Here is a 15,350-nt window from a genome sequence, read left to right as displayed (position 1 = left end):
TTTAGGCAGCAACGAGGTGGACATGGCCACGTAGGATGGTCGTGGTTATACTGAGCTGTGGCAGACCTGGTTAGAGATTTCATTAGTGGTAAAGACCTATGGTACCAGTGTCCATGGATTTGACCAGCAAAACATGACGAGCAAAAACAATCGCACCAGTACCATCCAATTCAATATTTCTACTTCCCCGCAACCGGCACGATAGCGACAGCAGTCGCATAGTCTCCATCATGACTGATGCTAATTTCGCACAGCTGCCCATCGATCTCGCTCATATCGATCAGTCCAACCTTGCCGTCAGGCGCAACCCAGCTTGGCTCGAAATCCTCGTAGACCATATCCAAGATCAAGCCCTGGGGCCGTAGCGATTGGTGCTTACTACGGTCCACCGTGCTAACAGGGAGGATCATGATGTGCTTGAACCCTCTTTGGATAATGTCGAGGTGTTGAATTGCTTTGCGGCAAGCTTCTTTCGCTGCAAACCTGGTATCACGTAAGCTCCTAACCGAGAGATGAAGCTGATGCGGATTCTCACCTGCCAGCGAGAAATTTGGAGATTACATCTACCTTCTCCAATACGGATTCTTCGGGCCCAAAGCGATTCCAGAAGTACTGGCGCTCGTGCTCGGTAAACACTCGTTTTAGGTAGTGACGCAGAGGGCGCAAAGGCTCGCCGTCGCCACCGGTACGGGGCGTGATGATAGATCGTACTCTTGGGACATTGCAAATATCGGTGCCCACTCGGAAGGGGAGGGGAAAGGCTCGCGGTGGCATGGGAAGTTAGTCAGTCATTGGCTGTTCGGATTGGGGCATGTGTATACGCCAAGATGGAGCTTGGCGGCCAACATGAGATGGTTGAGCAAAGTGCAAAAAGTTTACGACTGAGCGAAAGCTGGCCATCCAGTCAGTCCCACCGGCAAAAAGATCGACGTTGGCCAGATTCGAACTGACGCTCCCGAAGGAACAAGATTTCTAGTCTTGCGCGATAACCACTCCGCCACAACGCCGTGTTTTTGCTGCTTCTGCTGCTTCGATGAAGAACAAGCAATCTAAATCGTGTATAATCCATTAAATCTATCCTCCAGCTCGTTTACTGCGTGAGGCGACAAGCGTAGCATCCTCCAACCCGACTAGAAGCCAGCCGTGCCTCCACACCTCCACACCTCCACCTAGACCTTCCGCTTACAGTCCTTCGCAGTTTGTGAGCGCTCAATCTTGCTGGATCCAAGTCATCATAGTTGACGTTGACACCGTCATGGGCGGCAAAAGGCCCGATGTCAAAAACTTTCGTTTGTTCGCCTGATCCCGCAAAGAGCCGCAACTTTGCGTTTCGGACATGAAGATGAGGCGGGAACAGAGAACCTCCCCGCAACCTCCGGATTCCGACGACCAATAATTCTCATACCGCCACGCGTTCCATAGTTTTGATTCGTGTGCGCCGCGCATCCCACACATAAGTACCCGACGCGGACTACGGTCAACGGGCAGACGTCTGCAACACGTCAGTCTTGGTGCTTGATGAAAACGGCCCAAGCCCAATTCAACCAATGTGTAGGTAAGGGGCCCTGGGACGTGCGACACCTAATCTGGGATCATGGTGGTTGTGCATGGCTGTATGCTTCAAGCTACGGTTGGCTCCCCTTCGTGGAAGTCCGGCCTTGGAACAAAGAGCTAGGATGTCATGGCTGATGTGCATGCGGCCATATTCTGGTGAGACGATGCTGATGGGCCGTTGTGTTATGCGGTGATGTTCAAATGTGCTTGGTTTCCTCGGTGACTATTTTCCTACAAGCTCCTTCCATCAACTGCACCGTTCAGAAGTGCAGTTACGCCTGCGAAATCAGGACTAATGCAGCCACAAACCTCTCCACGCCTACCCGGCGTCCACCTCCTAAAAGTAGACTCCAACGGACCCGAGTACTCTCGCTGGCGACGCAGTCTTCAGTTTGCACTGGAATCGAAAGATACTTGGAAATACTGCAATGGCGCTTTGCCCATGCCTATGCCAAAGGCACGGCCAGTTCCAGTCATTTCCTCGGAGGAAACGAAAGACGTAGAGCCGAGCCTTCTCGAAGAGCGAAGATCATGGGTACGACAGGATCGCGAGGTCAAGCTAGACATCTTTCTTTCTCTGGCAGAAGAAGTGATGCAGGAAGTTTTCGAAGTCGGGCCACCCCTACCTCCCATCAACCACACTTCGCAAGAGATGCTGCAAGCATTGGATGATCATTTCGGTGTCTTCAGCTTTTCTGGATACCATCACGCGTTCTGCCACTTCATAAACTTGCACATCGACCAGTACGCGACTATCGAGGATTTCAACACTGAATTCACGACGGTACTAGAAGATCTGATCGACTACGGCCATCCACTCTCCAACACGCAAGCATGTAGCGCATATCTTTCCAAGCTCCGATGTACGCAGAACCCGGGGGTAGCGAAGAAGTTGGAGGAGTTGGACGCACTGTCGACAGAACCGGAAATCCACGACCTCATGCGAGAGTCACTGTCATGGCCATGCATCCGGCCACTAGCGACAAAGTCCTCTCAGATATTTCAGGTGCCAACCGTATCAGAGGAGTGCCGTACGGATAGCGGGGGTCACTCGCACGACGACCCACCCGGTCTCTCGGACAACTCCACCGTATCGTCTGAAGGTTCCCGTTCGAGGCAGTTATCCATAAAGGTCAACCACCCACAGTGGGCCATCACGCGTGCTTCTGATAACGTCAACCCGCAGGATCTGCGTGAAGCAATCGAGAAACTACTCACCAGTGCTGAAGCGGATCCTTCCAGTTTGAATTACGATGCGTCAGCGATATCAGCATGCGCAACACCGGATTGGTTGAAGGCACAAGAGAAGGCATTCTCCAAGTCACTTCCGATAACAGAGCCACCGGCCCCTACTGAGCCACAGACTCTACAAAAGACCGCTTCCGAGTCGCGCGCGCGATCCGCCTCACCGCGGCTGCTGTCTTCAACGTCCCGATCCGTGTCACAAACAAGTCTGACTGTACCAACCATGACGACGCGTCCATACACCGCAAATACATCAGCCAGGTCATCCCAACATCTTGAGCATCAACCTAGACCGCCAATGGCAGTGTGGAGAGCACCAACATATCCGCCACCATCACTGTCTGACCACCCGGCTTTCCGAGACAATCCCTTTCTACCCAGAGAACGTGCGCAATCAGACTCCCTCCTTGCGGACGCGAAAAGACCGGAACCTAGACCCGACGACTATCAACCACCCCATTCTGCACCGTTGCCTCTCCCATACCAGTACTCGCCCCACTCGTCAAACAGCAGCAGCGCAATAAGTCTGCCAATCCAGGGAACGAACGAGTCGTCATGGAGCTACGGTAACAACAACAACAACAACAACAACAACAACAGCGATAACATAGAGGAACACATCCTATCACCTGTCGCATCTTCCATGCTTCTCCCACCCATAGAGAACAAATTCGTCACTATCCAGCAAAACGATGCCCCTCTCCCATCTCCACCCGAAGACACGAACCCCCTACAATCGCACACCCCAACTTTTGACGATCTTGTCCCGCCGCCACCCCCAAAAAAGAGCCGTCTGCGTAAAACATCTTCGACTCTTGACATGTTGAAGCGGCTTAGTGGAGACAGTCTCTTGGAATCGAGTGACGAGGTTAGGGAACGTGAGGAGAAGAAGATTCGAGAAAAGGAGAGGAAAGGGAAAAGCTGGAGTATTGGCAGTATTGCGAGGTTTACGCATAGCAAAGGGGTTAAGTAGACGCATTAGCTTGCGATAATGATGAACATGGTGCGTCATCGGGACGCTGAAGATATGTCGGACGGTTATTATTGATCTTCCAACTAATCGTAAAAGTGTTTCTTTCATTTGTCGTCGGATGAACCGCGGGAGCTGTATACCCTTTGTGTTGATTGAAGTATATGTTTTTTTTTACGTGCAATCGTACGTGCCACACTGAGTCTCAGCATGTGACTATCCAGAGATCCTTCATTCGTGGTGTCTGCTAGAGCGATGTACTCGTAAAGTCTTTTGACGTGTTAGACCATGGGAAAAGACATGACATCACGTCTGTATGTTCAATAGTGAAGTCTGATTCGCTGGATGAGGTGAGGATTAATCTATGGTAGATTCTATCCCACCAGTACGTCTTGGTCGCCGTCTCGCATAATCGTAACACATTCAGTTTCGGCTTTGCCGTGGCTAGCAAGACTCCTGAAAGACCTCTACAAGGTGCTATGCCCCCCGAGCCCTCCACTCTACTGTGTTTCCCTCACAACCTTATCGACAGCCTTCGCAAAGTAGTCGACGTTGTGTGTGTTGAGGCCAGCCATGGAGATACGACCGTTCTTGGTCATGTACACATGGGAGTCTTCCCGGATCTTCAGAACCTGCTGCTCTGTCAAGCCAGTGAAGCTGAACATGCCAATCTGCTCTGTGATGTGGTTCCATGTGCCGGGTGTGCCCATGTCCTCGAGCTTGCTACGAAGCGCCTTGCGCATCTCCTTTATACGACCAGACATTGTGCGGAGATTGTCTTCCCATTCAGCGAAGAGCTGAGGGTCGTTGAGGACGGTCGAAGCGATGCGGGCACCGTAGGCAGGAGGATTTGAGATCTCGGAGCGCTGGAGGATGGCGAGCTGTGAGGCGATGCGCTTGATGGTGGACTCGGCGTCGGATGACGGAGAGGTGACGAAGTGGAAGCAGCCTGCTCGCTCGCCGTACAGACCAAAGTTCTTTGCGTAGGACTGGGCAATGCAGAGCTCGAAGCCCTGCTCGACAAAGTAGCGGATTGCCCAGCCGTCAGTTGCAAGGTCACCTGAAGCGAAGCCCTGGTATGCGGTGTCGAAGAAAGGGAAGTGCTTCTTTGACTTGATCACGTCGGCAATCTTCTTCCACTGCTCTTGTGTAGCGTCGACACCGGTGGGATTGTGAGCACAAGCGTGCAGTACGATGATGCTGCCCTCTGCCGCGTCTTGTAGGGCACCGATCATGCCATCGAAGTCGAGGCCCTTGGTCTTCTTGGAGAAGTAGGGGTATGTCTTGTATTCGAGGCCGACGTTGGAGAAGATCTGGAAGTGGTTGGCCCATGTCGGGTCCGAGAAGTAGGCGGTCCGCTGGCTCTGGGTTTTGTAGAACTTGGCGAGGAAGAGGGCACCCAAGTGGACGGCACCGGTGCCAGAGATGGTCTGCAAGCTGGTGACCTGTGTGGTGTGAGCTCAAGTCATGACGTGATGGAGGGGTGTCCTCACCCGCTTCTCCTTGATGGCGGGGCTGTCACCACCGAGCACGAGCTTCTGGGAGGCGGTTGTGAACTCGGCGAGACCGGCGATGGGGAGGTACTCGTGGTTGAGGTTGGGGTCGTCGCGCAGTCTGTCGTCGGCCTGTGGGACATGCAGTGTTAGCCTGTGTTGTGTGGATACGAGGAAGGCGCAATGGATGTGAAGGGTGTACCTTCTTGACGACGGGCAGAATCCAGGGCTTTGCATTGTCGTCGCGGTAAGCGCCAATGCCCAGGTCGACCTTGTTAGGGTCCTCGTCGCGACGGAAGGCAGCCATGAGCCCGAAGAGCGGGTCTTCGGGCGCCTGGGGGACGACATTCGCGTCGAAAGCGGTGGCAGCCATGGGTTCGATGTGGGAGGAGATCTGGGAGAGGCGTGTCTTGGAGGAAGTCTGGGGAGGAGTGGAGGAAGAGGTGAGTGAGTCGGGCATGATTACGGCGTAGGAGCTCTCCCACGTTTACGTTTCACCGCTGCCGCTGCCTGCCTAGGAAAGGGAAGCCGCGTCCGCCCACGCTAAACCCCGCAGTTTGCTTTTGGAGACGAGATGCGGAGAACCGGGAGGGCCGGCGCGAGACGATGAACAAGAGATGCAGACATGGCGACGGCTCTCGGCCAGCTCGTTATATAGAGTTGAGGCTCGGAAGGTCTGCCGCAGCGTCGTGTGAGCAGGCAAGCCGAGGCACAAGTTACCGCGCCATCATGTCAGCCAGACAGGCCGTCTCACATGCAGGGCATTCACCACGACCACTTTTTGTACACGGGTCGACTTGCTACCACTTGGCTAGCGATGAACCGTTGTGGGTCTGCGTTGTACTTGGTTCAAGACTGCCCACCCCACATGGGCTGCTATTGCTGCTTCTGGGAATTTGGTCCACTCAGCGTCCAGCGGATACTAACGGCCATGGCGCGATTGATTCACATGTAGACGGTCTACTAACAACACCAACCCCATTCCCTGTACTCTTCAGATGAACAAGTCCCACAAGACAAGTGTCGTGCAGAAGATACTTGTCGCCCAGAACAGCTTCTGTGCCGTGCTGCCCCGCTCCGTCGCACGCTTGAGCTCCCTGTTTCCGCTCCCTACATTCTCCGTCGTATTGAACGAGTCTTCAATGAGCTGGTCAATGTGCGCCGCCTGCATGCTGAGGTTGGACGCGAGCGTCGACTGTAGTTCCGAGATCTCGGTGAGGGACTTTTCGGTTGCGCTATCTGTGTCAGTAGTCGTTCAGATGCGCACGTCCGAGTACATACCGAACTTTGTCGAGCTGGTCCTCGTACTGCTTGAGCATATCCTGGTTCTCCTGCGCAAACAGCTGGAGCTGCTCGGGGTCAAGCTGATTCTCAATCACCGCGCTCGACTCGTCGGGGTTGTACGTCGGCTTGGCGCGATACTCTGCAGACTCGTTGCCTGCACTGCTGTCGTTCATGCCACTGTAGTCGCTAGTCGTTGGTCCCGTGTTCCTTGTCTTGTACAGCACGCTCTTGCTCTTCTCCACCTCGCGCATGAGCCGTATTTCCATCATGTCGCTCTGGAAGCGGCCGCACTGCTCCAGCTGCTTCTGCAGCGACCATAGTATGCCCTCTCGATGCGCCTTAATTGTATTTGCCTTAGTCTCCTGGATCTCCTCCTCGACGCTCTTTGCTGTGATTGCCCCACCCGCTGCCCATCGTCCAAGCGCACCTAGGCCCTGCTTTGCGCGCTTCTTCAAAGCAACCTGCGTCTGCGTTTCCTGTCGTGTCTGCTCGGCAATGCCTAGCCTTTTGATGGCATCGTTCAGCCCGTGTATCGATTCTTTCGCCTGGGCGTCGATCTCGTTGCGCTGCGTGTCGCTAAGGTACTTTGCATCTTTGTCTGCCGACGTCGTGGAGCCGTTGGTTCGCGTGTACTGCTTCCGGCGGGGAGGATGCGCCGTCGAAAGATAACTTTGCCGTATCGACTTCAGGTCCGTGTGGAGCTTTGCAATGTGACCTCGCTGCGGCAGTTAGCTTTCACCTCCCCTCGAGTCCAGGCGCGCAACGTGGCCTACAATGCGGTATGCCTCTTTCACAAAATCATCTAGGGCTTCGACGCGGAATACATGGGGCTCGATCGGGTGCACGTCGTGTTTGGCGAGCACTTCGTTGAATACTGGTGTGATGTCCATTGTGTTGGAGTGCGTCTGGGCAGCCAACTTGCTCATGTGAAATGACGATGCTCCCCGCGGAAGTGCCATGCTGGTCTTTCGCTTCCGGGCCAATGACGCACCATCACCCCACAAGGTACTGTCTCGTCCACTATACCGGGCTTGCTCTTTGTTTTCTGAGCATGTGTTCTGAGCGCCCGCAAAGGTGTATACGTCCTCTCGCAAGAACGCGGAAGTTGAAAATGGGAAAGGATGGGTGAGCCTTTAAATGTTACAACAACACAACAACGCCCTTGATCAAGAAACGAATGAAGAAAACCTGCTTCTAGTTATATGTTTCGTCTCTTTCATTTGAGTTTTCTCATTGTTACATTATAGAATGAAATGGGGATAGGAAGTACTGCTGTTCTAGTTCTTACTTCTAGCTCTTGCTTCCAAGGTTTCTTGCCAGTGTATGTCCTACTATTGACTGACGGGCCGTGTCCTGTTTCCATGTCTCTTGCGGATTTGTCTGATCATGATCGTCTGCCTGTCGTCTTTGCCGTTGTCGGTCTCTATATATGGCGTGCTAGCCATAGGAGCCTCCAACTTTCGCTGCGCAAACATCGCTTTGTCCTCAATCTAGTCCCTCAGTACATGGCTCAGCTATTGGTAGTTACCTCAGTATATAGCTCAGCTGCTGGTAGTACAACCCAACAGCTGCATGTAAGCTTACCTAGGTATACTGAGACCTGCCCAATAGCACCTTCAGCCGCAAGGCCTCCTTGCTGAACTTCAACAACCGGCTAGCTCTTTCTTGTACAGCCCCAAATAACTTGCTCATCTTACTCAATTTACGGCCTACGAATGGACCTAAAATTGACTTTTCGCCGCTCAGTTCCTTCCTCGTACGCATCTGGCCAGTCGCCCCTACCGGTAGCGGCCCTGGATTGCGCCATAGCGAACGCTCCTGCCAGTATGCAAATAAAAAAAATATCCTCCAATACCTTTTCCCTCTCCTCATCGCACTCACAAAAGTATCAGCTCTTCAACTCACTCAGCCCCTCAAATCCCTGTGCTACCACATTCTCACCCTTCGCGAAAGCACATATTTCCTCAAGATGCGCTTCTCCAGCATCCTTTCGTTGGCCTTCGCCGCTGTTGCCATGACTGCTCCTGCCAGCCTTGCTGCCCGTACCGACGAGGGCTGTGTCCCGGTCTCATACACCATTTCCGACTACAAGCTGGTCACCTCTGCTACCTCTGGCAGCGTTGACTTCACATTCAAGTCTTCCTTCTCCAGGAGTGACAACGACGACCCCGTCCAGAACGGCGTTCACTGCGGCGGTTCAGGTGCCTCTGTCCCCAACAACAACGAGTGCCAGGTCGCTGACCGTCGTCTTCTCTTCGACCTTCGCGGACCTCAAGATCAGGCCTACTACCAGATCAGCCACTCCTGGACCTGCTCAGGGTGAGTCCACTACTACATTCATTCACATACAACGACTAACAGTAGACCAGCAACCAGTGGATCTCTGGTACTGCAGTCAAGGTCGACTCGCTTAACTGTTACACTGAGGGCGACAAGCGCGTCTGCACCGGCGGACCCCAGACCTTCGCACCCCAGAATCCGCGCAAGATCTGCAACTCGCCTCAGTGCTAGATGGCTTCGGCTAGCTTGTCAACTCTGTGGGATTCTTCAAAGTGGTTTCCTTAGGTTGATGTAATAATGATCAGAAGAGTATGCATGGCTATGGATCCTCTTGGATATGTATTGGCGTCTCGACGGGTCGGGCTGTCTTCCTAGCTTTTCTCTTTCACTCATCACGATACCCCAGGCGGAGCGTCGGCTGCTTAAATGAAAATTCGAGTTCAATGTTACCTCCACTCTTGTGGTCGTGCTGTTATGTCATGTCAAGCCATGTGACATCATTGACCGTATTAACGCGATGCGACGCGCTCGATCGCAAATTGCGCCGCCCTCTAGGTTCGGGCTAGATGGCATCTTTATTGTTCCACATACGGGCTTGCCGAGTCCGATTGTATATAATTGGGAGGTGACAGACTTTGCTTTTTGTCTTGTCCTCGCCGCCTCCTACGCGTAGACCTGCGCTGCTTGCAGGCGTCAGACCTCAGTCAGATACTGTTGGATGAGGATTGAAATGTACGAGAAGAGAGATTCCAGAAGCCTGTACTCACGTATCGGACCTTGATATGGTCTCATATTGTAATAGTCTTCTAAGAAGGGGTTGGGTATAATGCGGAAATCAAAGTTTGTTCATTCGTGAGATGCTTGCCTCACCCAGTAGTACGCAACTGCTCCATAGTTTTGACCAGACTCCTACGCTTGACGTTGATACTTGACAGAGCTGCTGCCTGGCTTTCAGCCCCATTCGCAACAGCTCGTTCGAGAAATGTCTGCGCTGCTAGCACTTCATGATGAGCCTTTGCAAGTCGTTTGAGCTGGTCTGGAGCTGGACTTGAGTGCGTAGATGGATTCATGTTCCTGTCCGTATCGGTACCCATATCTCCCAGGGTGAGATCGCTAACCCATAAAGCGATGTGGCCGCGGAGTTCCAGGAGACTTGCCTGCTTGTCAAATGGTGGAGATGATATGACTTGGTCGAGGCGCTCTGCAATCTCCAGAGCCTGAGTAAGTTCCTCCGCTTGGATTGTCGCCTCTTTTGCGGAAGAGTTGCCTGGAGTCTTACTAATGTTACTGTCGACTGAAGTGCTTCGAGAGGAGCGCGATTGGTTTGCAACGTCGTCGTGCAGCTGCTGTCTTGCACGTTTGCTCTTTTCGCGGACTTCGTAGATCCATAACGAGAACATGGGTGGGTAGAATGTCCTCTCGTCAACAGCATGGGGTTGCAATTTCCGGGTTGGGTGTTGGATAATGAGACGATTGTAATATTCACGAGCAAGCTCAAAGCCTTCTTGAGAGAACCTGTGCTCCATCAGCGTCTGTGGCGTGCGACGCAGCGCTATTTCAGCACCGATGCCCCAGCGTCCGTGGTTACGGGGATCCACAGGGCGCCCACCAGCAACCTGCGTCCGTAGAATCATGCCCCACGCTCTCCCCGCACGCTCGTAATCTCCCTTGAGCAGACAGCAATGCATCAGTGTCGACAGAGAATCGAGATGAGCCCTCTTTTGAGCCTCTGGATGGCCTTGGACGGCACCACCTTTCGAAGAGGCGTGGACGGCGTAGAGGCGTGAAGGCGGTCTGGCCATTTCCTCTTGGACTTTAGCGGGGCCATTGTGTTGTTTGGACACGCTCGCAGATGCATGGGGGAAGGGTGGTGGAGGGACTTTGTCCTCTTGACTGGGCAATAGGCCTGCGACACGCAGCTGAGCTATTCCAGGCGCAGTGGACGAGGCGTACGATTGGGCTATGGCGTCTGGCTGCGTTTCGTCGTCGGCCTCTAGATCCGCAAGTGATTCATCTTCCTTCCTTTTATCTTTATTTCTTCTTGCCCTGTGGTACTGACTCGCGCGCAACGAGCGTGTCCTGTTCTGTTCATGGCGCAGCTGCGTGGTGAAGTGCTGCATGGCTGCTGATGAGGCAGGACTGCAGGCTCATGCGGCTTCTGCGCTGCAACGGCCCCTGCTCAGAAGGCCGGGGGTGCAGCGGTGAGGCTATGCAGCGTAGCGGCCACGCACACACACACTGAGGGGAGGGGAGGGAAATTGGAGTATGTAGAATAAAGGTGCGGCGAGTGGTTTCAGTAATAGACTCGAGGCACCTGGGCAAGAGCAATCGACGGCGGTAGCCCCATGGCGTTAGCGGCGTGACGAATCGGGAAGGCTCGGCTGCGCGATACATCACCGCCTGCCGCCGCTGGACCTCGTCGCTCTGACCCAAGACACATCAACCGACGACACCCTCTCCGACCGTTTCTATTCTCGAGGCGCGCCTTCCTCGCCGGACGGCCTCACAATATGGGCCAGGCAAATTCGACGGGCGCTGCGGACGCGCAAACACGGCGGCGCTCGCGGCCGCGGTCATGGGCGCCTGGCTTGCTGGCCTCGTCCCAGCCCGACAGCGACACAGTGCCAGAGCTGCTGCAGAGAGCGCCGGACACGCCCTCACGACCCCGATCAAGCACCACAAGACTCTCCAACCGCCTCTCTTCTCACTTTGGGCGCCAGGATGCTGGCCCGTCAGCGCCCGGAGATGCTCCGTTGCCCAGTCGCTCGCGATCGCGGCTGAACCGGGCGCGCTCTTCTCTCAGTTCCATGACGGGCCTGCTGTCCAGGCGGCCGCCCATGTCTACCCGCAATACTGAACCCACGCCCGGCGTTGCTGCAGCCAGCATACCCAACACCAGCACGCCAAGCCGCTCCGCTCTGAGACACGCAGCAAGCGACCGAGGCCCCTTCCTTCCACGTGTGCAGGTACCGGAACTGGGGCTCGACTTTGACCAGCTGCTGCGGAGCAACTCGCAGGGCGATCGGCCGGACGCACATCGACCGCGGCCGCTGGTTCCTCTGAGCCCACTGCGCCGGGATGGGCGGGCTCTCGGCATTATTCCGTCTCAGCGGCGACTTCGCAACATGATAGGACACCCGCGGAGAAGACGATCACTGTGGCAGGATGGAGAGAACATGGAAAACGTGCAGCAGCTGCGGCAGGGCGAGGACCAGGCCGACGTGCTGTCAAGACTGCTATCGCTGGCCGCCGCAGCCACGGCAGCCTCACTGGTGGGCGATGACAACCAAGCAGCAACCCGAGACGGCACATTTGATACCTTTTTACAGTCGCTGCAGAATGGCAGCATAGCATCGGCGCTCCGAGGCAACGAGGACGGACAAGGTGGCGATACTCCGGGAGCCGCCCAGGCGCCCCTCAACTTCTTCAGAATGTTCCGGTTCGGCACCGGCACCGACAACGGGCGGAATGATACTACTGGGCACGGCGGTAGTGCATCAGGGAACAGTGGAGCAGAAGGCGACGAGGATGGGGAAGGCAGGATGGTGCCCATCATCATCGTGGGCATCCGATCCATACAACCCGGAAGTGGCACTGGACAGGAGGATGCCAGCATACCGCCCTTCCTTGATGCTCTCTCGAGCTTCCCCACACCTCCAACGTCACCAGGCGATGCCAATGCAAACATCCTACAACCACCACAGAACGGCACACGCTTCAGCCATAGACGGCGAGCCTCGATGGGCGGCTTCAACTTTCCTTCCAATTACGACAGTCAAAGACATCACCGCGGCACGGCACAAGAGCGCCCTCGTCCATGGTCATCCGTTACTGACTCTCCCCCGGGGCCTCTCCCTCCACCCTCCACGCCCGCTACAACGCTCAACTTCTCAGCCGGTCCATCAGGCGCCACCACACCAGCGACTTCCACCTCTCCTCCCTCGCCGACCATACAGTCCTCGGCACCTTCACGGCGGAACAGCTTCATCCGTAGAGCTGCCGGTTCGACTCTCGAGCCCACTGCAGAAGAGCCACAAACGCACACCCGCAATGCTCGCCCACGACGCTTGAGCGAGTCGGATTTCACGAGGTATGGGTCGGGTGCACCCCGTAGAAGAGGTGTCGTGGAGCCCGACAACAATCCTGGGGAGGGTTCGAGGAGCTGGATCATATATGTCTTGGGAGGGAGCTACCCAGAGAACCACCCCATTCTTACCACCCCAAGTCTCTTCACCGATTCCCCAACTTACGAAGACATGATGTTGCTTTCTTCTATACTCGGGCCCGCCAAACCGCCAGTTGCGAGCGAAGAGGATGTGGCTTCGGCTCCGGGTCTCTTCAGGATACAGGATCGTGTTGGTACTCTTGTGGCCGAGGCTGTTGAGGGCGAGGAAACCATCAGTCTCGTTCCGGGTGCGCGCTGCCTCGTCTGCCTATGCGACTTCGAGGTAGATGAGGAGGCGCGGAAGCTGGTCAGGTGCGAACACATGTTCCACAAGATTTGCATTGATCAGGTGAGTTGGTCTCTTGCGTACGAGGAGTTGCATATGCTAACCCACTCTAGTGGCTGACAACAGGACGCAACTCGTGTCCGCTCTGTAGAGGTGAGGGTGTGCATGAAACGGTCAAAGAAGCCGATGCCATTTCCGATGCCGCAACGCCTGCCGCGCCGCAAGCAGCCGCTTGAACGATTCTCACTTGCAGCAGATCAGGCTCTGCTCTTCCGGCTCCGCTCATTCTTCACATATACCCCTTTCTTATATGATTGGTTGCTCCACTCGGTTTATTGGATACGAAGGATCATCGTATCAGGCTGTTTTCTGTATTTCCTGCAAACTGGAGCGTTCATGGCGTCCACAATCTACCACTCGAATCTTGGCATATTTGGCATCACGGCATCCCGGGGAAAAGGGATGGGGGTTGGACTGTCTTTCGGTGGGCAGCATCTCAACGACTTGCTACGAATCTCTCTTTGTACATGCGGTAGGATAAGACAGGAGAAGTGATTTAGCTTCTAAAGCTACATTATTAAGCAGGCATGACCAACTGCTACGCTTGTGCTGAAGCCAGCCTGCTAGCAGTAATAATGACAAGGCGCGTTCTTTCGGCATATAACTTCTCAGGATCGCATTGAAGGGGTGATACATAGAGAGAGGGGATGTATATCCGCTCACATAAGCCTGCATCGTGTCATGCATCACGTACCATGGTGGATTAGCAGAGCTGATATAGATGCTCGTTATCCGCCCAAGTGCGACGAGTCACCCATATGTTACGGGACGTGTTGTGCCGGCCATTATGCGGTCTTAGTACCCAAAAATGTCCGAACCGTCTCTCTTCACGGCCGCACAGGAGAGGAAGTGTACTAGGCAGCGTATAGCTATACGGTGGAACGACTTTGGTAAACGGCGAAGACGCACAGGGCGAGTTTTCCGTTCTCGAACTTGTAGTGCTGACCCGATAGCGTCGTAGGAGTAATCATTGCCGGAGCGGGCGGCCGCCACAACCGTAGTTATCATACGATGTTTGTGGATGGACCAGAACAAGGCCCACACACTCATATCAGTGCACACACACCTTTTTACATTTTTGCAGCCAGCCGCCGAACCCTCGATCAATAGCGTCCGGGTATTTCTGGATGGGGCGTAGACTGGTGATAGTCCCCTTGTTGATGCTTCCGCGGAGCACAGAAGGAGTTGCTGATGAATGAACGGCTTGAACTGCTGTAGCTTGATATAGCCTGCGTGAGGACGGGATGAGTGCAGATACCGGAATGGCTTGCGCCTGCTTTCGGGATGGAGGGACACATTGCTGATCATACTGGATAAATGGGCTACAACTCGGAATGCGGACAAACGTGTATATGAATTTGTTATTGGTTGCGCGGAGCTGTAGACCCTGCATATCGTGGGAGTATTGTATACAAGCTGGACGGGCGATCTATCAGACGACCGTTGCGTTCCGTCAGGAACAAAGACGTCTAGTATTCGCATGCGTGATGTCATGAAATCTCTCACATAAGTTGCTCGGTTGCTGTAGCTAACCACGATAGATCAATTGACACAAGCCGATGAGCTGCTCGAGAAGGATTCTTGTGTAGCCGTGAGGATCATGCAAGATTGTGTTTGATGATTCAAGAACACCACGCAACCTGGGATGTAGTCACAGGATACCATTGGTACCGGCTTGTTCCTACAGTAGATTCAGATCCTAGCCAATATGAAAGAAAGGCGGACCGTTGCGTGATGTCGTGTCCAGATCCCACTTCAACGCCCGATCCATCTCAGCTACCGGCCATGTAGAATGTTCGCAGGTTCACATCCTAGTAAGTGCGATCTGGTGGCCAACCCTCGACCAGTTGCAAGTCCAGGATTACTAGTCCACTCGTTCGACTCGGAGATGAGGTTACCGTTTCGGGCAGGAACAGTGTCTTCCGGTCAATACGGAAGGATTTATGGTAGCTCATGATTTCTCTGAATCTTGCGGACTGCCGCCCATGACTACGAATGGGATGATCCGCAGCC

General features: G+C 54.4%; 7 protein-coding genes and 1 non-coding gene across 8 annotated transcripts; 3 read left to right on the top strand and 5 right to left on the bottom strand.

Moving 5' to 3' along the window:
- Positions 1–57: 57 nt before the first annotated feature.
- On the bottom strand, positions 58–991 carry BKA58DRAFT_145730 (uncharacterized protein). Its single transcript, XM_046164683.1, has 2 exons — positions 536–991; positions 58–483 (listed from the first exon to the last, which is right to left on the bottom strand). Exons 1-2 carry the CDS (start codon positions 772–774, stop codon positions 180–182), a joined length of 543 nt encoding a protein of 180 aa, XP_046026022.1. The 5' UTR covers positions 775–991; the 3' UTR covers positions 58–179.
- Positions 927–1,007, bottom strand: BKA58DRAFT_t35. The gene has a single exon. It is a non-coding gene; the product is annotated as a tRNA-Ser (tRNA).
- An 842-nt stretch (positions 1,008–1,849) lies between these two features.
- Positions 1,850–2,557, top strand: BKA58DRAFT_312722 (uncharacterized protein; the record flags this gene model as incomplete). The annotated part of the gene is made up of 1 exon (XM_046167397.1): positions 1,850–2,557. A coding segment is annotated over one exon (708 nt), but the record flags the coding sequence as incomplete, so codon positions are not given.
- Positions 2,558–4,020: 1,463 nt separating this feature from the next.
- On the bottom strand, positions 4,021–6,041 carry BKA58DRAFT_145836 (aspartate aminotransferase). Its single transcript, XM_046164684.1, has 3 exons — positions 5,465–6,041; positions 5,263–5,394; positions 4,021–5,214 (listed from the first exon to the last, which is right to left on the bottom strand). Exons 1-3 carry the CDS (start codon positions 5,720–5,722, stop codon positions 4,270–4,272), a joined length of 1,335 nt encoding a protein of 444 aa, XP_046026020.1. The 5' UTR covers positions 5,723–6,041; the 3' UTR covers positions 4,021–4,269.
- A 215-nt stretch (positions 6,042–6,256) lies between these two features.
- Positions 6,257–7,436, bottom strand: BKA58DRAFT_312415 (uncharacterized protein; the record flags this gene model as incomplete). Its single annotated transcript, XM_046167378.1, has 3 exons — positions 6,257–6,497; positions 6,544–7,265; positions 7,320–7,436. 3 exons carry the CDS (start codon positions 7,434–7,436, stop codon positions 6,257–6,259), a joined length of 1,080 nt encoding a protein of 359 aa, XP_046026019.1.
- Positions 7,437–8,351: 915 nt separating this feature from the next.
- On the top strand, positions 8,352–9,375 carry BKA58DRAFT_146144 (hypersensitive response inducing protein 1). Its single transcript, XM_046164685.1, has 2 exons — positions 8,352–8,865; positions 8,916–9,375. Exons 1-2 carry the CDS (start codon positions 8,516–8,518, stop codon positions 9,055–9,057), a joined length of 492 nt encoding a protein of 163 aa, XP_046026018.1. The 5' UTR covers positions 8,352–8,515; the 3' UTR covers positions 9,058–9,375.
- BKA58DRAFT_146145 (uncharacterized protein) lies at positions 9,376–11,119 on the bottom strand. The gene has a single exon (XM_046164686.1). The coding sequence runs from the start codon at positions 10,944–10,946 to the stop codon at positions 9,693–9,695; it is 1,254 nt and encodes a 417-aa protein (XP_046026017.1). The 5' UTR covers positions 10,947–11,119; the 3' UTR covers positions 9,376–9,692.
- Positions 11,120–11,180: 61 nt separating this feature from the next.
- Positions 11,181–13,948, top strand: BKA58DRAFT_382029 (uncharacterized protein). The gene is made up of 2 exons (XM_046170062.1): positions 11,181–13,340; positions 13,391–13,948. Exons 1-2 carry the CDS (start codon positions 11,337–11,339, stop codon positions 13,511–13,513), a joined length of 2,127 nt encoding a protein of 708 aa, XP_046026016.1. The 5' UTR covers positions 11,181–11,336; the 3' UTR covers positions 13,514–13,948.
- The last annotated feature ends 1,402 nt before the right edge of the window (positions 13,949–15,350 follow it).

This window comes from Alternaria rosae (genome assembly GCF_020736505.1).
Source record: "Alternaria rosae strain MPI-PUGE-AT-0040 chromosome Unknown BKA58scaffold_4, whole genome shotgun sequence".
Classification (NCBI taxonomy): Eukaryota; Fungi; Ascomycota; class Dothideomycetes; order Pleosporales; family Pleosporaceae; genus Alternaria; species Alternaria rosae.
The sequence above is the reverse complement of the archived record's forward strand: the minus strand, read 5'-3'. Positions and strand labels throughout refer to the sequence as shown.